The sequence below is a fragment of the Miniopterus natalensis genome, chromosome X, assembly GCF_054644295.1.
Source record: "Miniopterus natalensis isolate mMinNat1 chromosome X, mMinNat1.hap1, whole genome shotgun sequence".
In the NCBI taxonomy this organism is placed as follows: domain Eukaryota; kingdom Metazoa; phylum Chordata; class Mammalia; order Chiroptera; family Miniopteridae; genus Miniopterus; species Miniopterus natalensis.
The window spans coordinates 29,407,752-29,431,211 of record NC_142103.1 but is presented as its reverse complement, the minus strand read 5'-3'; the positions used below and the strand labels follow the sequence as shown (position 1 = coordinate 29,431,211).

General features: G+C 38.7%; 1 protein-coding gene across 1 annotated transcript; it reads left to right on the top strand.

Annotated features, from left to right (window-relative positions):
* The first annotated feature begins 1,873 nt into the window (after positions 1-1,873).
* Positions 1,874-21,005, top strand: TNMD (tenomodulin). The gene is made up of 7 exons (XM_016195748.2): positions 1,874-2,000; positions 2,165-2,296; positions 13,489-13,629; positions 13,844-13,945; positions 17,306-17,459; positions 18,842-19,008; positions 19,327-21,005. Exons 1-7 carry the CDS (start codon positions 1,953-1,955, stop codon positions 19,534-19,536), a joined length of 954 nt encoding a protein of 317 aa, XP_016051234.1. The 5' UTR covers positions 1,874-1,952; the 3' UTR covers positions 19,537-21,005.
* The last annotated feature ends 2,455 nt before the right edge of the window (positions 21,006-23,460 follow it).

Sequence of the window (23,460 nt, the reverse complement as noted above, 5' to 3'; positions counted from 1 at the left end):
CCTGTGGGCTCCCTCAGTGGAGATTTTCAGCAGGTTAGATGAACACATGGGTCTGGAGCAGTAAGAGAGCAGCCTGGATCAGAGATATGGACTTGAGACTTGTCATAGAAGATGTCAACATAAACTAAGGTTTTAGTAGTCAACATAGAGAAGGAAGAATGACTGAAAACTAAGAATTTCAAATCAATAAGACTTGGTGACACACTGGCCAGTGTGGGTCATTTGGTTGAGTGTAGTGCCCTGCACTGAAGGGTTGCCAGTTCGATTCTGGTCAGAGCACATACCCAGGTTGTGGGTTCAATCTCTGGTCGGGGTGCGTACAGGAGACAACTGATAGATGTTTCTCACATCAATATTTCTCTCTTCCTCTCCCTCTCCCTTCCTCTTTCTCTAAAGAAAATCAATAGAAACATAGATTTAAAAAAAGACTTGGTGACTTATTGGAAAAAGGGAATGTGGAAAAGAAAGTGAAATCTAGGACAAACCTCAGGTTTCTGGTTTTGGAGCCTGGGTGGGTTATGATTCCACTGTTATAGGCTGAATTGTGCCGCCCTCCCCCCCCAAAAAAAAAAAATTTCATGTTAAAGCCCTAGTACACATTATCTCAGACTGTGTTTGGAGATAGGGCCTTTAAAGAGGTCATTAAGGAAAAATAAGGTCCTATGGATGGACCCTAATCCAATATGACTGGTGTTTTTGTAAGAAGAAGAATTAAGACATAGACATGAATAGAGGGAGAATGCCGTGTGAAAATGAAAAAGGACATCTACAAGGCAAAGTGGGAGATCTCAGAAGAAACCAACTCTGCTGACACATTGATCTTGGACTTCTAGCCTCCAAAGCTGTGAGAATATAACTTTCTGTTGTTTAAGCCACCTAGTCTGTGGGACTTCGTTACGGAAGCCCTAGTAAACTAATATAGCCACCAACCAAGGTTAGGAATATAGGAAAGAAAATAGAGTGGGAAAAGGGGGTATTAAAAAAAGAAGAGTTTGGGGTGGAACAGGTCATTGGGGAGAAAAAGGGACATCTGTAATATTTTAAACAAAAATAAAATTTAAAAAAGAAAAAAGAAGAGTTTGATGCAGGACATGTTGCATTTGAGATTTCTGAGGCACATCCAGGTAGATATATTCAAATGGTTTTGAAATTCAAGAGGTAGAATAAATTTGTAAATCATTGATACATAAGTTATATTTTAAACTATAGAAGTGAATAAGATCACCTAAGAAGTATGTATAGAGTGTGAAGGTCATCAAGGATAGACCATAAGAAATAGCAACATTAAAGAACAGATTAAGGAAGAGAACTGAGAAAAAGAAAGTAATCTGAGAGATTGGATAAAGAGATAAAGAAAACTTATATTTAACCTTTTTAATACTGTTTTTAATTATAATTAGGTGAGTACATATTGATCTCAGTCCTCAAAGAACTTTAACATAGTGGAAGAGGCAATACTTACTCATTTCTGACTCTGCAGTGTCAAGCACAGTGCCTGACATTTGATATCCCTGCAATAAATATTTGTTAAATCAAATGGAATTGAAATCAGGACTTCATTCCTCTTCTTTTTTGTTTGCTTATTTCTGGAGTTTGCAGTATGTATTGCCACTGATATTTTAAGTTCATAATGAAAAATCATTTCAATGTGTCCTAGGCTTGGTCCCCTTCCAAACCAACCCCCAGGACAATAGTTTTCATTATAACCTTCTGTCTTTGCCATTCTGGATTGAATTCTGTGCACAGAAGTTATATACATATATGGGTATATCTATGTAACAAATCGCAGCACAGGATCCCCCTGGGCTCCCTCAGGCTCTGGTATGACATATTTGAGCCATATAAATTCAGCTTCTCCTCTGGCATCTGTTAGCCGACGCACTTGCAACTCCACCTCAGCAGTGGTCTCAGTTCTCTCAAAGCCGGGAAAGAGTGCTGTGTGCTGAGAGACCATGGCCAAGAATCCTCCAGAGAACTGTGAGGACTGTCACATTCTAAATGTAAGTTGATTCATATTTTTCCCTTTTGAGCAGAAATATGGCTGCACAGACTTATCGTATTGCAATGTGAACATTAGAAAGTGAAATCAAAGGTGGATTTGAATTATGGCTTGCTATTTTAAGGATTATTGTGTATTGTTTTATTTTCTCTGTTCTTTGCTTAGGCAGAAGCTTTTAAATCCAAGAAGATATGTAAATCACTTAAGATTTGTGGATTGGTGTTTGGTATCCTGGCCTTAACTCTAATTGTTTTGTTTTGGGGGGGCAAGCACTTCTGGCCAGAGACACCCAAAAAAGTAAGTAAATGCACATTATGGTCCAATGCTTCTGTTTCGAATTTGATTGAATTTAATTAGTGATTGACATGTATATTAGTCTGAAAATGAAAGTCATTAAGTCCCTTTTGTGTTTATTTTCTGGTGGTATGAAAAACTGAATCAAGATTTTGCTCTTCTTTATTTGCCTAATTATTTTGGTAAAGGAAAATGTGCTTTTTGTATTTCGGTTAGTAATGATAGGCTGTAGAATTAGCCATTCTTTTGTACTGCTTGGCTTTAAGGAGTTAAGAGCCTTCCTAGAAGCAAAATTTTTACTGTAAGAAAAAAATATTTTCCATCTTTCTTTCAATTATCTGGGCAGAAACTGATGGAAAAGTAATTATACTACCACATAAGAAGAAACCACCAGAAATGGCAGCAAAGGATTTTCAGGGATTATGTTTCTGACTTAATGCATCTGCTGTGAGGACAGGCAGCAAACTCCTTTTCAGAAGGAGCGATTTTCATACCTGAGTTCACATTTATTTATGACCTAAAAAATAAATACAACTAGAGCTTTTCATCTCCTCACCAGCCACAGTTGTCACAGTCCCACTGAGATAGTAATGCTACAAGGTAGAAACAAGTGACACCAAGTCATAAATCACAGGTATTTCAGATAGCTTCTGATATTAGGGCCATTTGGTGAAGCTTGGCTGGCCATCGTAGTTGGTATTAGTGTGCCTTAGTGTTATTGTTACTCCCGGGCTCACAAGCAATGGGCAAGTCTAGGTGTTACTTAAAATCAAAGTCTCTTCATGCCAACAATTTTCACTTGAAAGAAAATTAATAAATGTCCAAGCTACAAGGTGTCAAGATGGTTTTCTGGCTTTGCCACATTTTTATTTCTGCATGTGGGTTGCTGTTGTTATTAATTTGTTGTCATGAAATGCTCATTTCTATTAGACAACAGATGTAAGGAGGGAAAAGCACAAGTGCAGGAGGGAAGATCAGAGACAAGAAGAAAATGGGTTGGCATGGCCCATTAGGAGCCAAAGGAGCGATGGGAGCAGAGAGAAAAGAATATGGATTGACTCAGAGGGAAAGTCAGTGGGGAAGAAAATAGAAAATCAACTGGACAAGTGTCCAAAAGAAAACAGAGAAGTAAGGCAAAGCCACCTTGGGTTCTTCACCTCTGCTGCCATACCCACTTTCGTTTAGTCCCAGAAGCTACCTTATTTTAAGTAGGAGGGAGAACGAAGAGCAAAATAGTCTACTTTGCCTTTTTCTTTCTACTTTGTTCCAGAAAGGATTTCAGGAATCACCCAACGCTTATAGTTAGCTCTTTCTAGATAGGCAGGTAGGTAGGTAGGTAGATAGATGATATAGATAGATGATAGATAGATAAATAGATAGATGATAGATGGTAGATAGATGATAGATTAGATATAGATAGATTAGATAGATGATAGATGATAGATAGATAGATAGATGATAGATGATAGATAGATAGATAGATAGATAGATAGATAGATAGATAGATAGATAGATAGATAGATAGATAGATGATAGATAGATATAGATAGATAGATGATAGATGATAGATAGATAGATAGATAGATAGATAGATAGATAGATAGATAGATGATAGATAGATAGATGATAGATAGATAGATGATAGATAGATAGATAGATAGATAGATAGATAGATAGATAGATAGATAGATAGATGATGATAGATAGATAGATAGATAGATAGATAGATAGATAGATAGATAGATGACAGATAGATAGATAGATAGATGATGATAGATAGATAGATAGATAGATAGATAGATAGATGATAGATAGATAGATAGATAGATGATAGATAGATAGAGATAGATGATAGATAGATAGATAGATAGATGATAGATAGATAGATAGATAGATAGATAGATAGATAGATAGATGATAGATGGATAGATAGATAGATAGATGATAGATAGATAGATAGAGATGATAGATAGATAGATAGATAGATAGATAGATAGATAGATAGATAGATGATAGATGGATAGATAGATAGATAGATGATAGATAGATAGAGATGATAGATAGATGATAGATAGATAGATAGATAGATAGATAGATAGATAGATGATAGATGATAGATAGATAGATAGATAGATAGATAGATAGATAGATAGATGATAGATAGATAGATAGATGATAGATAGATAGATGATAGATGATAGATAGATAGATAGATAGATAGATAGATAGATAGATAGATAGATGATAGATAGATGATAGATAGATAGATAGATGATAGATAGATGATAGATGATAGATATAGATAGATAGATGATAGATAGATAGATGATAGATAGATAGATAGATGATAGATAGATAGATAGATAGATAGATAGATAGATAGATAGATAGATAGATAGATAGATAGATAGATGATAGATAGACGATAGATAGATGATAGATAGGTAGATGATAGATAGATGATAGATAGATAGATAGATAGATAGATAGATAGATAGATAGATAGATGATAGATAGATGATAGATAGATGATATAGATAGATGATAGATAGATGATAGATGATATAGATAGATGATAGATAGATGATAGATGAGAGATAGATAGATAGATAGATAGATAGATAGATAGATAGATAGATGATAGATAGATAGATAGATAGATAGATAGATAGATAGATAGATTAGATAGATAGATAGATAGATGATAGATAGATAGATAGATAGATAGATAGATAGATAGATAGATAGATAGATAGATAGATAGATAGATAGATAGATAGATGATAGATAGATAGAGATAGATGATAGATAGATAGATAGATAGATAGATAGATAGATAGATAGATAGATGATAGATAGATAGATAGATAGATAGATAGATAGATAGATAGATAGATAGATAGATAGATAGATGATGGATAGATAGATAGATAGATGATAGATAGATAGATAGAGATGATAGATAGATAGATAGATAGATAGATAGATAGATAGATAGATAGATAGATGATAGATGGATAGATAGATAGATAGATGATAGATAGATAGAGATGATAGATAGATAGATAGATAGATAGATAGATAGATAGATAGATGATGATAGATGATAGATAGATAGATAGATAGATAGATAGATAGATAGATAGATGATAGATAGATAGATGATAGATAGATAGATAGATAGATAGATAGATAGATAGATAGATGATAGATAGATGATAGATAGATAGATAGATGATAGATAGATGATAGATGATAGATATAGATAGATAGATGATAGATAGATAGATGATAGATAGATAGATAGATAGATAGATAGATAGATAGATAGATAGATAGATAGATGATAGATAGACGATAGATAGATGATAGATAGGTAGATGATAGATAGATAGATAGATGATAGATAGATAGATAGATAGATAGATAGATAGATAGATAGATGATAGATAGATGATAGATAGATGATATAGATAGATGATAGATAGATGATAGATGATATAGATAGATGATAGATAGATGATAGATGAGAGATAGATAGATAGATAGATAGATGATAGATAGATAGATAGATAGATAGATAGATAGATAGATAGATAGATAGATAGATAGATTAGATAGATAGATAGATAGATAGATAGATAGATAGATAGATAGATAGATGATAGATGATGATAGATGATAGATGATAGATAGATAGATAGATAGATAGATAGATAGATAGATAGATATAGATAAAGATAATGACTGCTCCCTGCTTCTGAACTACTTACTGTTCACTTGTCTTTCTAGAAAAGTCAACCATATTCAGGCTAGCAAGATGGGCAAAGCAATAGAGATCAGGAAGGAAATAGCAACTGAACAAGAGCGCCAAAATGCATTCCAATCTAATTCTGCTACCACTTAGCTAATTCACAAGGTGCTATGCTGTCCCACGATTGAATCTCAGGTCCTCCTGACAATCACAGATGAGTTAGAGGAAAATAAATACTTCTGCTCTCCATGTCCCTATGTACTTAACTGAGTATGCTAGATAGCTAGCCCTTTCACCACCCATACATGCCTACCTAAATATGGGCCAGATGGCCTTTCTTGTGTTATTGTAGCTGTTGGTACTGACTATGCTATTCTGAGTTTCCATGTTTTTCTAAACTTACAACGCTATTTGCCTCAGTGCAACTATAAATGACCAGGTGGGGACCTTGCTTTTATCTTGCAAGGTGCCAAACTCACTAACTGCTCATGGCCCCCTCTGCTTCTGTATTATACTATCTTTCCTTCTCACTCCAGTTCTTTTTTTCTTTTTTTTTCTTTTTTGTGGATTATAAGAACCAATCCTGTGATTTCTCAAACCAAAAATAAAACCTAATCAGTGCATACACAGAAATGGTGGGGCATGCTATAGAATGAAGTTTATCAAGAATCAAATCTCTCGTGAAGTAATCCATCTTGGGACGTAATTTTCAACAAAGAGATTCTCAGAAATGAACAAAGTTATTATTATGTAATCTTATAAGAGACAATAGAGCCCAAGCTGGTTTGGCTCAGTGGTTAGAGTGTCGGCCCGAAGACTGAAGGGTCCGGGGTTCGATTCTGGCTAAGGGAACATGCCTTGGTTGCAGGCTTGATCTCCTTCCCATTCGGAGTGCGGGAGGCAACCAACTGATGTGTCTCTCTCACACCGATGTTTTTCTCTCTCCCTCTCTCTCTTTCTTTCTCTCTCTCTCCCTTCTACTCTCTCTGAAAAGCAATGGCAAAAATATCCTCTAGTGAGGATTAAAAAAAAATTTTTTTAAAGACACTAGGTGTCTCCTGGGTCTATTCACTTTGAACAAAGATTGTTTGTTCTCCATCCCAATGGGGAGCTCTCATTTATTGCATTTAATATTTAAGTCCTGGACTTCACTACAAGATCAGGCTGGATCCATTGTAACATAAGGAACCAGCTGGAGCTGTAAATGGTTCTCTCAGTCTACAACTCTCCAATTCCCAGACAAAGAGCCCACGAGGCCATCTATGATCTAATATATATGGTCTAATCATTGGCTAATACTGCCAATAAGCCTGCCTCAAAGCTGACTTATGAATCCTAGGAAGAGTAGAACAGTCAGATGTGTCTTGGTAAAAAGATTTGCAGAGGAAAAGGATCCAGGCATTTTGCACAAATTAAAGAGTCCTCCCCCCGCTTCGGAGCATGACCTAGCAGGAAACAGCAGTTAGCAGATTAAAACCCAGGCTTGTCTGGACTTTCCTTTACAAGTCTGTGGGACCTGTGAGGACTCTGGGGCCCATGGTGGAGGGACCTATTGATGCTGTTGTGCTTATGGATGGCAGTGACTTACTTGCCATCCTGGGACTTTCTCCAAACTCTTAGCATTTGCTCCTTTAACCCCCACCACTCTCTTTTTTTTTGTTTTTCAACATCTGTTTGTAAATAGTGTTTATTCAATATTCCACATCTGGTGCATACATTTCTGTGCCAGTAAGTCCTCCCCCTCTTTCCGTTATGTCCCACCTTGGTGTGTACAAAAGATCCAAAATTCTTGATCCCAAATGGGAACTAAACCATACTTGACTCCCTCCCTCTCCTTACAGACCTCAGGCATGAGCACATGTGCATGTGTGTGTGCATGTGTGCATGCATGCACAGCACACACACATGCATGCCGAAGAGAGGAAGGAATAAAAATAAAGTGAAACAAAGAGGAATAAGTCTGGGTGTGTTGTTGAGCTCCCCTATAGGCTAACAGGCCCCCTAAACCACAACCACATACAAGAGCCACTTGGGCTGAATGAAAGCCAATCCATCGACCTCTTGTTTTCAGCTTTCTTAACCAAGCAAGGGGATCTGTTCAGTCTCAGAGATTCTGAGAGAGCATTACATTGAGGCTTCACTTCCAGGCAGTGACTGTGCAGGGACTTTGAAGCACACATTCTTGCTTAAAGCTCCCCATATTGCACATTTAACTTGAAACAACCAGGAGCCAACTCACCAGTTAATTACCCCAACATGGAGAAAACAAGTCGGAAAAATCCAGCCCTTAAACTGAAAGTTTTCAGACGTAGCACAGATCTTGTAGCCTATTCCCTCCAATGCTTTGTAGAATGAGGCAGAAGAATAATAAATTAAATTAATTTAAAGCTGTTCTTCCTGCCATATCTAGGAACTTTTGGTGACTTTAGGGCTGTTTGGAAACCATAAATTCTAAGGCCCACATAATCATCAAAAAATTCCCTGAGATCTCCCCTCAAATCTACATACTACCAGCATGAGATGAGAAGTGATAGGGATAGGTGAGCATCCTTCTGCCATCCCCACCACCTCAACTACAGACAACCATTAAAACAGTCTCACTCAGGATTTCAAGCCCAATATCATTCTAGGCTGAAAATCATTTGCTCAGAAAAAGTACCTTCTGGCTAAGTCTGGGTCTGACTTTCTTGTGACTATCTAATGCTAGCATTGGCCAGAGACCAACTTTCTTCATTCCTCTTTGAGACACACAGGAGATACAACTTTCCTCCCCAAGTTCCCTGGGCTTTCCTACAAAGCAGTTTGGTGGGTGACATGTGGGTCTGGAGAAGCATTCAAACCCTCAAGGAAAAAGTTGGAGTTGTAGCTTGAATAGCTTTAACAGGGTGACTGAGCTTCACCAGACAGTGCCATATCTGCATTTTGAAAAAGAAGACTTCTCTTCATTTTATTTTCCTCCTAAACCATTGTGGGAGACAGCCCACTTTTGAATAGAAACTCTCACCGGGCCAGCTCTTGCTCTAGGCTACTCAGGGTCACTCTGATTCTGTAGATCAGGACTCTGGCTACTGTGGGCACATTCTCATTCAGTCTCTTCATTTTCCTAAGGCAGCATTTGCTAAGAAACTTACATGGCATCAACAAGGTAAACCTGGGTCTTCAAAGGGACCTGTTTTTAGTGGCTGAGAGTGGAATTGGACTGTAAGGGGACAGCAACCCAAGTGATCAAGAGGTAGTGGCAATCCACTGGTCTACCTGACAGGTATCAGCCCAAATATGAGCAGAATTGATTTTGTCAGCTATTCAACATTGTATCTGGCAAGGGGTGGGGGATAAAGATGAGAACGGAGCCTCCAGAGACATTTGATGACTCGCCCAAAGTCACACAGCCTGTAAATGGCAGAGTTGAGGCTAGAACTAGAATCTGGTCTGAGGATTCTTTCCACTGTTTTTCAGCTGCATTTAAGAATAATGGATAGGTGGGGGAGGGAATGAGTAGAGGAAAACTTCCCAGCCAGCTTGAGTCTGTAGATGAAAGAAATGGTATTTTTCTTGTTGAAAAAGAGGAATGTCTGTGCTGCTTATGCCAATTTTTTTCAGGGCTGAGAACTGGTGATTGAAGATGCAGAAGTCCAACTTTGCATAAGAAACAATCTGTCTGCTCTGTGTTGGTAAAGAAATACCCAGAGGCCCTTTAATTCCCACAGGTTAGGTTGGTAATAATATGGTACAATGCATTCCCTTCCCTTCCTTCGAGCTTAATACCTGCTAGCCAGCTATTCTGAGCATGTATTTCACCTTTGGAGAGTGTACCTCATAAACAGACAGTAAAGGATGAAGGTGGAGAGAAGAGCAGCTAGATTAATCACAGGCTTCAAAAAACAAACCTAAGCCAAATGCCCTCAAATCCCTTTCAGGGCAGGCTAAACCTACTTGCCCCCCAAACAGATCCATCACACCGAGGTCTGAGGCAGCTTTACTCTTTATAAAAAAGCTTTCTTTTCTGATCTCAGAGATTGTCACAAATTGAGGCAAGAAAACAGGGCAAACTGTGAAAGGGGGATGTTAGGGCTCATTTGCTGCCTGAGTAGAGGATTTAATTGGACCGAGGAAAGAATTCCTGGGCAGGGAAGAGAAATGAGTTTATATTCTCTTCATGTTTTGTCAGTGTGGTCTTCTTACATCTCTCACTGCCTGGGCTTCACCATGTACGTATCTCATTTCACTTCTGAGTCATATTTCACTCCATTGGCTTCCTGGTTCCACTCCACTGTGCTGGTCCTTACGGTTAAAACCAACCTTATGTGTGGGTGGGGTAAGAACCCTATCGAGTGGTGTTGGAAATATGCCTTTGCCTCCCCAAATATCTCCTGTTGCTGGTGCCATTGTACTTAAAATACATTAGTAATTCATTCCTTTGAGTTTTAAGTATTGCACTCAATTATTTTAACAGATAAATACCCAGCTAACATCTTAGTGTGAAATCATTTATAAGATTGATTTTTTTTCTTTGACATAAGGTACCTGAAGCACCAGGAGATCCCTAGATGTCTAGACAGGGGTTAGAAGGAAATTGGAAGAGGGGAAAGGACTAGGAGGGTACAAAATGAACAGGATATAACAAGAACAGAAAAGGGAAGCTAGAAACACCTTCTTAGATTAAACTTCCCAGTCTGTCATCATACTCTGTCCTTCCTGGAACAAAGCTGAGTTGGGGGCACTCTGAGGCGAGCTACTGGGAGCCCACTCACACCTCTCCCAGGCCAGCCATCCTGTCTCTGTTTTAGCTTGTGCCTGGAGAAGACAAAACCATTTATTCCTCCATCTCCAGAAAGACCCTCAGCCCCTGAGCCAGTGAGCTTAGTAGAGAGAAAATTACTTCTGAGGCCAAAGGCATGAGCTCAGTCTTCATATGGGCCAGTGGAGCTTGCATAGCCATTATCCGGTCAATGTGCTCCGCAGGGACCCGGGCGAGACAGTATGTCTGGATTTGCTCTAACTCATCCCCAAACAGTCCAAAATGAGACACCGGCATCATCTTCCTAGACAAAAGATAGTCTGTTCCAAAAGGACACCTTTGATAGTAGAATTCCATCTGGGTGAATATATAGCTCCCCACCCCACCCAGGATTCACGCATAAATGAAGTCATTCTGCTCCCACTCTATTTAACAACCTACCATTGCTAACACAAAAGCCAACAAGTTGGTTAAGGAATACAATCAAAATAGACCCCCCCCCTCCTCCTCCACCAAAAACAAAACAAAACAAAACTCTGAAGGAATGTTAAAAATAATTAAGATCTGCTGAGCTTGGCAGTTTCCAATAGTTTTCATCTAGCAAGGTGTCCAAGTGAAGTGCATTGCCAACAATGCAGGAAAACTCATTCCACAAAAGTACACTGAAATTCTAAATGTCACCAGTATGGTTCCATAGTCTTCTACAAGTGATTGAAAATACAGCCTGTATTTTCTCTTTTGCCCAGGTAGGCAGCCTTCCAACATCCCCTAGTCTCTAACCTCATTTTTCCATGCAATAATCCATCAGTGCTGCTACTGATGAAACAAACACCCTACCCCGCCCCCAATGACTAGTGGTGTCGACATTTGTCTCAACAATGGATAGTATTTCTAAAGAAATTCTCTCCTGTTGGGAAATCTGACAAGACTGGAACTGAAGTAGATGCCTCTCTCCTCTTCTTAGGTCAGGCCAACTGAGAGCTCAATTTGTTGCCATAGGTAGAAATTTCTCAAGCTGGCTGCAGAGCTGGAACTAAGGACATATTTATAACTAGAAGCAAATAACAAGCCTAAAGGAATTTGCTACCTGTCACAAACCAGGCCAGACTTCCTGAGTTAACTCTGCAGTTGCTGGAAGGTTCTAAATACTGCTTACATTCCCTTTTAAAATACAGGCTCTTAAAATACCTTACCAATGCTCAAAATCTCTCTTTAAGAAGATGAGAAATGGCCATTGGTGGGGAAAACTTATTCAACAAATACTTAAGTGCTGGCCATGTCCAAGGCACTGTAGGGTTACCAAGAGGTAAAGGACATTGTCTCTTGTTCTCCTATTCAGCAACTACACAGACATGTCACGCTTGAAGTAACATCGTTTCTACAAACTCTTCCAACTTGTTTCTCTTCTTGAGTTAGGGAAAATTTGACCAGGTTAAACTAACATGTCACAGACACCGGCAGACTTTAAAAAACAACATAAACCAGTGCAAGCTGTAAATAGCTGCCAATGGGAATCATATCATTAGAAAGCAACATTTGCTCTTAGATGATTTCCCTTTTCAAGCTTTTAGTTTACAAAAAAAAAAAAAATGTTTGTAAGGAAAAATGAGCATAAAGAAACTTGATAGCTGAAGGCCTCCTAACAACAGGGATAAGATAGACTTCCATATGGCACCATCAGGTCTGGCCTGGTTTGTGACAGGGAGCAAATTCCTTTAGGCTTGTAATTTGCATTTGGCTATAAAAATGTCCTCAGTTATAAGTGATGGGCTTGCTCCTAAACTGGGACACTCTGTAGGACTGGTCCTCTTGGTCCTTAGAAAGAGAATTGCCTCTTTTAGAGGCCAGGAGAGAGTCCAGGGTTTTATTTCAACCACTCAAGAATGACCTGATAAGCAACCTTTCCATGGCATTCTTCTTGGGAGACTCCATATTACTTAGTGCAAGGCACTTGACACAGTTGTTGGATTCTATATGTAGGAGAATCTGGAGACCTTGAAACCAACTAAATCATGTCTGGCAAAGAGAATTCAGGACTAAACTGAGGGGGTGGGGAGTGCTGGTTAACCTATAAAAGATAAGGTTAAAGGAAGGGAATACATGTTTCCTGGAGTTTAAAGGGCAAAAGAAAGCAATTCAGACCAGGGTAAGATTATTACCTAAAATTGGCCAAGGAGAATGGTTTTCAGATTCTAAAAAGACTGTGGAATCAACGTTAAAGCCCTGGAGAGATACAGAGATAAAGAACAATACCTAAAAATTCTAAATGTGTTCAAATTTTGTCTCAGCCCTAATAAATTTCATGGGGAGGGAGGAGTGACCACTAAGCACTTAGAAAGGCAGGTATGAGTAGCAGTTTAAAGGAACGCCACAGGTTTTAGGTGATCCCTCTGCTCAACACAAATACTTTATAGGCTAATTTGCAAAATATCATTTGCTGTTTGTTGGAATTCATAATAATTAGTTCAGCAACTTGGCTTGAATACAAAATATTGGCTCCAAAGTGATCCCCAAATCAGCCCCAGTGCCAGAAAGCACCTCACTTTAATCTTGAGTCTCAGAAAATTCCCAGTGGCAACTGCTGAGACGGCACTTCACTACAAAGACTCTGGAAAGAAAAGGCACCCCAGAGGTTGCCCAATTAAAGTGTCATATGAAGGAACACACTGAGTATCTTAGAGCTTGTTTTCTCTGTTCTTCCAGACATATGACATGGAGCACACTTTCTACAGCAATGGAGAGAAGAAGAAGATTTACATGGAAATTGATCCTGTAACCAGAACTGAAATATTCAGAAGTGGAAATGGCACTGATGAAACATTGGAAGTACATGACTTTAAAAATGTAAGTTGGATATTTTCCCCCAAAGGCTTCCCACTTAAAATATTAGAATCTAGTTGAGTTTAAAATAGCCTGTAGCCTTCATTTAAATTATAAGACAAAGCTTTCCCTTGGAATTCAAATTTTGCCAGCCTAGGGCCCTGACAGACAATGGAACTCATTAATTGTGGCTATTTCAGGAGGTGTTGTGTTTTGTTTTGTTTCTTCTGTTTTATAGGGATACACTGGCATCTACTTTGTAGGTCTTCAAAAATGCTTCATCAAAACTCAGATCAAAGTGATTCCTGAATTTTCTGAACCAGAGGAGGAAATAGATGAGGTATGTAAGAATAATAGTGGCAGAAAAAGTCATCATTTATTGGGTGCTAACTATGTGCCAGTCATTGTACTAAATGCTTTGCTCTTATTTGATTCTCACTTGGACCCTATAAATAGGTACTATTATTATCCCCATTTTCAGTTGAAGAAACTGGGACTCAGAATCGAAAAGTGGCTTGCCCAAGGTCACACAGATAGTGAGGAGCACATTGGGATCTTGAACTCATGACTTTCAAAAAAATAAATCCGTGCTTTTAGGTCCAACACTGTACTTTTAAACCTGTGTAGCCATTAAAATTATGTACCTTTGCTCCCAAACCAAAGATTTCTAGTAAAAGCGGTGAGCAGTAGCACAAAATCAATCCTGCCTAAGATAAAGTCCTAGAAAGAAAAGTTCCAAGGCCACTGGGGTTCCTTGCCACTTCTGTCACACTATAACATTCACCTGTTTTAAAGATTTCAGTTCATTCAGCATACCCTTTTATGCTGGGCTGCTAATGGAATAATCCACATTTAATTTCACTGAGAAAGGCAAAAGCAAAGAAGGTGAAAACTACAGTGTAATGCAATTTCTCTGAAAGCACACTGCTAGGCCAGGTTACTGGTGCAATTATTGAATGGCCCCTGAAAGCCTAGTGGGAGATGAAAGATTATTGCCTAAAATATAGACATCTAATAAAGCCCCTGAGGCTCTTAATTTTTTTTCTCACATTCTGTCTGTAATTACACAATGTTGCTATCAGTGGAGGAAGAAAGGAAACATTAGCTAAGGCTATATTGTGACAGCATATCCCCACTGTAGCCAGGAAGAAACAAATGTTTGTTTGGTTTATTTAGGATTTTTTTAGAGTTTAACTAGTAAATCTAGTGAAATTATGCCAGTGACATGGTGTCCTCTCTATACTGTAAATACCTTTTTCTCCCGTTATTTTTTACTTTTCTCCTACCCACTCTCTCCATCTTAATTCTCATCTACCCATTTATCTTTTCCTTTTCTTACTTTTTTGGGGGGCGAGGTGGGGTGGGAGCACTTTTTCCTTTCCCTTATCCAAGTCTCAGAGCTGTCATTGGTTCCCATGCACATGCTACTGGCCTCTTCATGGCCAGAAAAGTTACAGACACTTGGTACTGGAATTTCTAAGAAAAATAAGATTTCCTAAGGTCCATGGTAGTAAAAACTTAGGAGATTTTTTAAAATAAGCATAAGTTAGACGCATCTGAGGAACAGAACATCTTCCAGGATATTAGACATTCTATAGGAGGCAAGGGTAAGACAAAAGGAGAATGAATAGGATAAAAAGCTACTATTCCCAGTAGCATATCCTGCTTTTTAAAGAAAATAATGTAAGATTTTGAGTAGGACCAGCCAGCAATTAGAGTCCAAACTGAAACAACAGGATTTATTTTTCTGAATAAATAAATAAATAAATAAATAAATAAATAAATAAATAAATAATAAATAAATAAAGGCACTGATCCATAATGTCTCATTTTGGCCCTAATTTATTCTTCAGTTAATTTTGCTGAATCTTTTAAATCACATATGTATTCATCTCGTGACAGCACTATTACTTTATCTTCAAGAAAAACCTATTTTTTATATTCAGGCTGCAGATTTTTTTATGAGACAAATGTGTGACCCTGAATGACAAAAACCCTCTTATTCTGAATTTCCCTCACCTCTGCATCCATGGTTTATGCATGTTAAACATGCAAAGCAGGTATAAAAATAGCCCTGATTTTGCTAACAAAGCTAGTCAGAACACAAACCTCATTTTATACAGTCCCTTTCAGTGCCTCCCAAGGTCTTTATAGACAAAAAAGCAAAAGAACTAAGACTTGAGAGTTTTAAATGATTAGGGGAAAATTGTACAAAGCCAGATTTCACAGAATAAATAAAAACACTGAAACCATAAAGCTAGTACAAAACAAAAGAGAAAAGGAAAAGCCTTATTAAGGGGGGGAGGGTGGAATATTGAAGCCCCAAAAGACAAGGAGTAAGATCTAGATATTGTCAACATAAGAAATGCCCAAACCTGTAAGAATTTTTATGAGTTCATTTGAATCAAACTAACAACAATTGCCAGGAAGCAAAAATCTCAACGGATTGAAAAAATGCTCCAGAAAGTGGCAGTTTTGCACCTTATTTTATACATTAGAATCAGAGAAGATAAAAGCCTGGAGAAAGCAAAGTGGGAGAATCTCTGAGATTATATAAAGAGTAAAATGGAGAGACACATACTTTTACATTGGTGGGTACAGGATAGTTCACAACTAACATTTACAGCACCTAGAGATGGTAGGAGGGGAACAAGGTAACAATGAGGGGCTCTGTGGTCTCTGCTCTGGTGGGAGACTGTGCCCTGAGGGGTCTGGGAAAATGAGATGACTCTGACATTCCAAAGGCATGTCACCCTAGATGCAAAAAGACAATAGACAGGCTCACTCCAGGTAAAGATTGACCTTTGTCAAGGAAGATGCTGGCCTAGGACCTGAGTACTTGTCATGACTTGCTTTTAGTTAGGAAGTTTTCGTTTCGGACCATCCTTTGTGGTTAATTAAGGTCTCTAAGTTTGTAAGGCCACCATGCAGGCCTCCCTGAGCTTGTCGGGTTTAGTATGTGGCCCCTTTTTATCCACAGTATACAAGACAACGACTTCCAGTACTAGAAACTGAGGAGAAGGCAGCATTCTGGACAATATAAGAAAGGCTGCCTAAAGGGATAACACTCTGTGAGACAAACTAAACATCTAGAATGAAAGGAGTTAAATCCGGGTGAGGTCAGTCAAGATACAAGCTGGAGTTGACTTTAAAACAAAAAGGACATCTTCTGCATTCCATCTAGCTACTATTCACAGGCAAATCTTGTAAAACCAAACTATTGGGTTTGGTTGCTATTTCACTGATCTCATCGGTTTAAATTATAACAGTTTTTTCGCTTTCAGATCAAATCCTTGCAAACCTAAAACAAGGCAGGCACTCACAACATCCATTTAAGAGAGAGAAAACAAATGTAAGTCACTCAGGATTCCAGGAGCCCAAATTAAAAGTTACATGGCCCAATAGGAGGTCCACATATTGATGGAGAGCCTTCCTGACTGTAAGTGAAATGGTAGCAGAGAAGCTCCTCTTTCAGTGAACAACCTTACTGTTAGAAAGGGGGATTGGTTCTTGACTCTCCCAAGGGGACCACCTACCCTATGCAAGGCACAGAGCAAGTTCCCGGGCAGCCCTGGGATGTACATTGTTATTCAGACTCAAAATACAGCTGTGTGCATTTTTCTTTCAGTATATTATAATGCCTCACTCATTTTATTAATTCCTCTGCCCATCCTCACTCTGAACTACTTTCTTCTCCCAGAATGAAGAAATTACCACAACTTTCTTTGAACAGTCGGTGATTTGGGTCCCGGCAGAAAAGCCTATTGAAAACCGAGACTTTCTTAAAAATTCCAAAATTCTGGAGGTTTGTGATAATGTGACCATGTATTGGATCAATCCCACTCTAATAGCAGGTATGCCCTTCCTCTCTTCCTCTTCTTCCCCCTCTTTCCAAAGTCAGTAACAGGTTAATGTTCCCAGCATTCAGAGACTACATTTCTAGGAAAACAAATGATCTGCTTATATCTTCTTAGATGAAACTGTATATGCTGACTGCCAGTGAGGAGGGAATTTTTCACAGCCAAGTTATAAATCAGATAAATTAATGCTGACAGGCTTTTAAATATCCCAGCAAAGGTAACATCACCCTAGTGTGACCAATGGTAGCAGAAAGCTAATCTGTCTTTCTTAGCACATCTATATTCATTGCAATCGGGTTACCAGACTATTGCTCAAACCACTGTGTGTTCAACCCAAGACCAGAGGAGAGAAGAGCCAAAACAATGCTCTGCTGTCTCAAGAAGGATTCTCTGTGTCAAATGGTGGCATTCTCCCCAGATGATAGGACAGTCACTGCAATACAAATGTCTTTGTGGCTGTTTTAGGAATTGCTATAACAGTAATTGAGGGCTAGAGATCCAGAGTAGAAGAGTCCAGCTCAACTTCCAGTCAGCCCATAGAGAAGACAAAGGTCTCTGGATATCTTTTCCTGCCCAGCTAACACAGAACTTGGCTTCCCTCATTCTGTACAGCATAGATGGCTATATTACCCAAGAGGGGCAACTCTAACCAATGCAGGCACCTATCGGTACTCTTGTGCCTTAAAAATGGCAACTAAATGCAATGTGGTATCCTGAATTGCATTCTAGAATTTCTGCTTCAGCATCCTTTTTCTAAAGGACATTAGTGGAAATAATGATGAACTCTGAATAAAGTCTGTAGTTTAGTCGATAGTATTGTACCAATGCTAATTTCTTAGTTTTGATCATTTTATTATGTAGGATGTTATGTAGGATGCTAACATTAGGGAACTGGGTGAAGGGTGTACAGGAACTTTATACTATCTTTGCAACTCTTCTGTGATCTAAGATTATTTCTAAATAGAAAGTTTAAAACAGGAAAAAGAAGGGAAGAGGAGGATGATAGAGGGTCCTAAATCAAATCAGGCAACATAAACATATTTGAGTACCTACCGTGGGTAAAATCATTTTGGAAGACACAGAGGTCCCCTGTCCTCAGTTTTTAATTTGGTATGCTAACGAGGCAAAGCAGTAAATGTTTAATATCAAATGAGCAAAGAAGAAATCTGTTTACATGGGAACAGTCTAATTTGTTTTGGAAAATCTCCTTAAAATATCAGTTGAAAGAGTTTGGAAAAGTGGTTCATGTACGCCTAAATGATGGCAGTGAGAAGACACAGGGAAAAATCCCTACCCCCAAATGCTATTCTCCCAATCACTTCTTTCAGAAACTTTCGCAAAGCAGTTGTATATCTACTTTGTATTTCTTACCTTAGTTTCGGAGTTACAAGACTTTGAGGAGGATGGTGAAGATCTTCACTTTCCTACCACCGAAAAAAAGGGCATTGAACAAAACGAGCAGTGGGTGGTCCCTCAAGTGAAGATGGAGAAGACTCGTCACACCAGACAAGCAAGCGAAGAAGAACTTCCAATAAATGACTATGTGAGTTATTTTCTGTTTTCTTGTTAGAGGAAAAACAAAGCCCTCCTCAAAAGCTCACTATCCCTCAGATCAAAGTCATTGAAAGGAGAAAGATTATTATTCTAACAAAAAAATATTTAACAAACTCGGAATCCCCAGGAGGCTCATTCAAAGTCAATCTTGATCTCTATTGAGATATCTCCATGATCAGGCCAAGGAGCTTAATTTCTCACCAGACCCCCCCCCCCCCCCATTCATATAGTCTTATAGTTCTCCCTTGCTTGGTAGATCTCTTCCTAGTGAACCTTCCCTTCCAACACTGGCTTCTTCTTCTTTCAGACTGAAAATGGAATAGAATTTGACCCCATGCTGGATGAGAGAGGTTATTGTTGTATTTACTGCCGTCGAGGCAACCGCTACTGCCGCCGCGTCTGTGAACCTTTACTAGGTTACTACCCATATCCCTACTGCTACCAAGGAGGGCGGGTTATCTGTCGGGTCATCATGCCTTGCAACTGGTGGGTGGCTCGCATGCTGGGGAGGGTCTAGTAGCAAGCTGGAGATCATTGTTTAAACTTCAGGCAGCCAACATATAATAAATGCATGCTATTCAATGAATTTCTGCCTATGAGGCATTTGGCTCCTGGTAGCCAGTACTCCGGAATTACTTGTTGGTAATTCCTCTCTCATGTTCTAATAAACTTCTACATCATTGTCAATGGCCTGATTGCTGCTGAACACACTGGGTAAGTGTTTGCTAAGAATATTTCCTGCAACTGAGATGGAACAGATCTGCTCACCATGGATGACAAAAATGGAAACTTGCATTTCATCAGGTTTGGGGGATAGGAAAGAGCAAAGCATAAAAATTCTTAAATACCGTATTTTACTGTGCTGTATTGAGAAAGTGGAAATGAGAGCCTGATGATAAAATGTCCCCATAGCTAATGCATAAAAGCGTGTCCTTTTGTGCATAGCACCGATATTTAATTATGTGAGACATATTGTGGACCCGCTTAAGCATCTATTAAGCCACTGGACAGGCAGTGAGTCACAGCAGGCCAACACTAAAATATTCCAAGTGCTCAGACTCAGCAAAGGAGAAAGCTAACCTAGCACAAAAGGAGTCCCAGGCTCTCCTGTGAACAGGAGCTCAACGTTGGACAAATTCAACACTCCATAACCTTTAAGTCTGACTTGTCTTTAGATTAACATCTGATTACATAACTTTCCAAGGCAATTGTCTGGAAAAGTGGACCCATAAATATCATTCAGAGGAACAGTCATCATAGGAAATTACTGAGGTGAGGAGCCAAATGGGACTCCCCCCCACCCACCCTTCCAAAACCACAAGGAACTAGCATTATGCCACTTTCTTAAAAGGAAAGGTAAGGCCTAGTTCCAGATTATCTGATACTTTGCTTGGGGAAGGGAAAAGGAACAAGTGGGAGACGAAAAGAAGTGGCTGGAGAATAATGTTAACCTTGACGTTCCAGCCAGTTCTAGTTTCAAAATCCCTGTTGACCAATCTGTCACCCCTTCCGGTTTCATTTTAAAGTAGCCCCTTTATTGTTCAACTTCAAAGTTACTGTGTCATGAAAGTATCTGTCTGGCACTTTCCATCAGAAAAGCATTTTCAAAGAGTAAAATCTTCACCAAGTTGCCTGTGGGCCAGGACTCAGTTTCCCCTATTTAGTTGAGGAAGCAAACAGAACCAGATTTGCCCAGGGATGGGTTAAGATTGGCCAGCCATTAATTGATAATTAGCATACATGCTCTAGTTAGATTACCAGTTCTCACAGAAGGAGAACACAATAAAGCATAACTAAAGATGCAGCATCACTGAAAATATTTTCTTTTTATTAATGATTTATAACACATCTGAGAATTTTGTAGTACTTCAATGATCATAACAGGCATTAATTTATAGTTGAAATAGAAAAATGTAAAATATATGAAATTAACTTGAGGTTGTATGGAATTTATGATGTTCTCTATCATTGTTTTTCAATAAATTATTCATTTTTAACATTGGTTTTTTTAAGATCAACCAATAATTTTAAATTCCCGAGATGCTCAATTTCATGCAGTCCACATTCTATTATATATACTATGCTCTGTGGGGGATACAAATGAAGTAGAAGGTGTACTCTATATTTCCAAAGAAAAATAAGACACCCAAACTATATAAGGCCAAGTGAAATAACTTATACAGGACAATTAATTACAGTTGTATATGGCATGCTACATACATGCGCGCGCGCACACACACACATGTGCACATTATAGAAGTTTCCATGTCACATTTTAGGGCTAAGAGTTCCTAGTAATATTTTAATTCAGGAAGCATTTCTTGTTTGAATGAGATACCACAACCACCACGTAAGTTCACACTGGGAAAGTATGAGCCCCCTCAATGAGGCAGACCAAGAGTTCAAAAGAAAATACAAGGACGTGCTTAAAGAAGCTTTCAGATCACTCCAAGCTCAGGTAAACAGCAAACATACAAACCCCAGCCCACGAGTCTGGCCCTCCATAGAGGCCCCGGCCAAGTTGAAAACAAGTGTGTTATTGTCCTCCTGTCGTAGAGTTTTGACTCTCTTTGGAGTCCTGTGAAGGCTCCTTACACCACGCCGCAGGCCAACCTGCTGAAGCTAGAGCTGCGTCTCTTACTTCTACCACCTGCCCTAAGCCAAGCCATCACAAGGAGTGACACCAAAGTAACTTGGACCTCCCAAGCCAGAGACCTTACAGTAATTGTAATGTATCTCTGTCGTCCACTCGTCTCATGCCAAATACTTCCAGCTTGTTCTCCTAAACCACCCTTCCATCATGTTTATGGCCCAGGGCACAGGTTATTTCCTAGCACAGCTGTTACAGCCTCCTCCCTGCTGAAGTTCCCAGGCAGCAGACTGAAGGCAGAATGGATATTTTTATATAAAGTTTATTTTTCACTTATAGAATTTATAAATGCCATTTCCTTTCCTGAAAGTCTGTAATAGCTACTTACTAAATTAAGGATCAGGCCTAAATTGCATTCAGATAGTCCTTCCTCAAACCACCTTTAACCACCATCTCATATCCCTTTCCTTCTCCTATAACCCTACCCACCCCCTTTGCTTATCTCAGGGACATTAGCCTGCTCCTCTATTTGAGCAGTCATCCCATCTCCTTTACAGAGTTTTCTCTGACTAATTTGAAGAGATTAAAAAATCCCATTTTTCTCTTACCTAAATATGAAACCCAAATCCTCTCTACTTCATTCTATGCCTATATAAATTAATATATCACTCAAAGCACTTATATTTACATATGAGTTTACTTGCAAATTGTAAAAGAGAGCCCATATTCTCTCCCATTTATTTTGCTCTGTCCAGAACTTAACACAGTATCAAAATCCTAGAAGTGGCCTTTAATTTTTTTTTTTTTTTTATTAAAGGCAATGAGAAAGAAGGGAGGGAAAAAGGTAGAGGAAAAGGAGCTGGTTGTAAAAGAGAACAGTTACAAGGCATTTCAAATATTAAAAAGTTGGCCTTGAGTTCTGTTGAAATTTGGGATGAAAGTTCTTCTTACTCAAATCTATTTTGGTATTCTGTATCTTTCGACACAGTCTATTTCTACAAGTATGAAGGATTCCTCTAATCCCAGAATGATCAAAAGCAGAGATGATTGCCCACAGCTCGATTATCTGTTTCCATTATACAAAGGCAAACTTTTTGCATTTTCCTCTCAGTTTTCAATGGTTCCATGTATAAAAAAAGAAGAAAGGCAAAAAACACATTTGCCATGAAATCACAAGAAACATATTACCTTTCAGATTTTTTGGTGCTCTAAATTCCAATCAAGAAAAGTCAGGTAAGGCGAAGCCATCCATTGTTCCCACTCAGCATAAGGGCACTATGCATTAGTGTGCTCGGTGCCTCTCCTACGCACCTAAAATGGCTCTTTGGCAGGACTAGGGACAAAGGAAATCTATTTTGAGTCTTTATATATAAGGCTCACTGTCTGGCTGAGTCCAAAACTGTCACTTTGGCTCCTAAAGTCTAATGCTGAAAGCTTACTGAGATAAATATGGACCTTCTCATTCAGGCTGTCAGGAAATGCGTGGATCTATTTTATTTATATGCTTAAAAATGATTTTATTTTGGCTTTCCTTTTTTGAAGAAGTTTTATTCTGGGGCATAATTTTGCTGACAGCATGCTCTTCCCTAACAAGAAAGCAAAGTGGCTTCGTATTAAAAACCAGGTAGGAGTGTACATACAACAAATATTGTCCGTGGTTCATTCCAGAGTCCTCCTCCTCATTCTCCTCCAGTGTCTTTAATTAATTCTCATGAAAGCTACTTACCCAAGGACTGCATTGATCCTTTATTTAGATCAATAGTCAACTCTGACATTTGTAGCCTAATGAGTGAATCAGTCATTTGTATGCTTATTGCTTTGATATTTGGGTTCCTTTATTGGACACTCAAG

What these genes read in the sequence shown, in the direction of transcription:
- TNMD (XM_016195748.2), top strand. Translation starts at nt 1,953, where the DNA reads ATGGCCAAGAATCCTCCAGAGAACTGTGAGGACTGTCACATTCTAAAT. An exon ending in AGGACTGTCACATTCTAAAT is followed by an intron (nt 2,001 to 2,164) that starts GTAAGTTGATTC and finishes TTCTTTGCTTAG; the next exon opens with GCAGAAGCTTTTAAATCCAA. An exon ending in GGCCAGAGACACCCAAAAAA is followed by an intron (nt 2,297 to 13,488) that starts GTAAGTAAATGC and finishes CTGTTCTTCCAG; the next exon opens with ACATATGACATGGAGCACAC.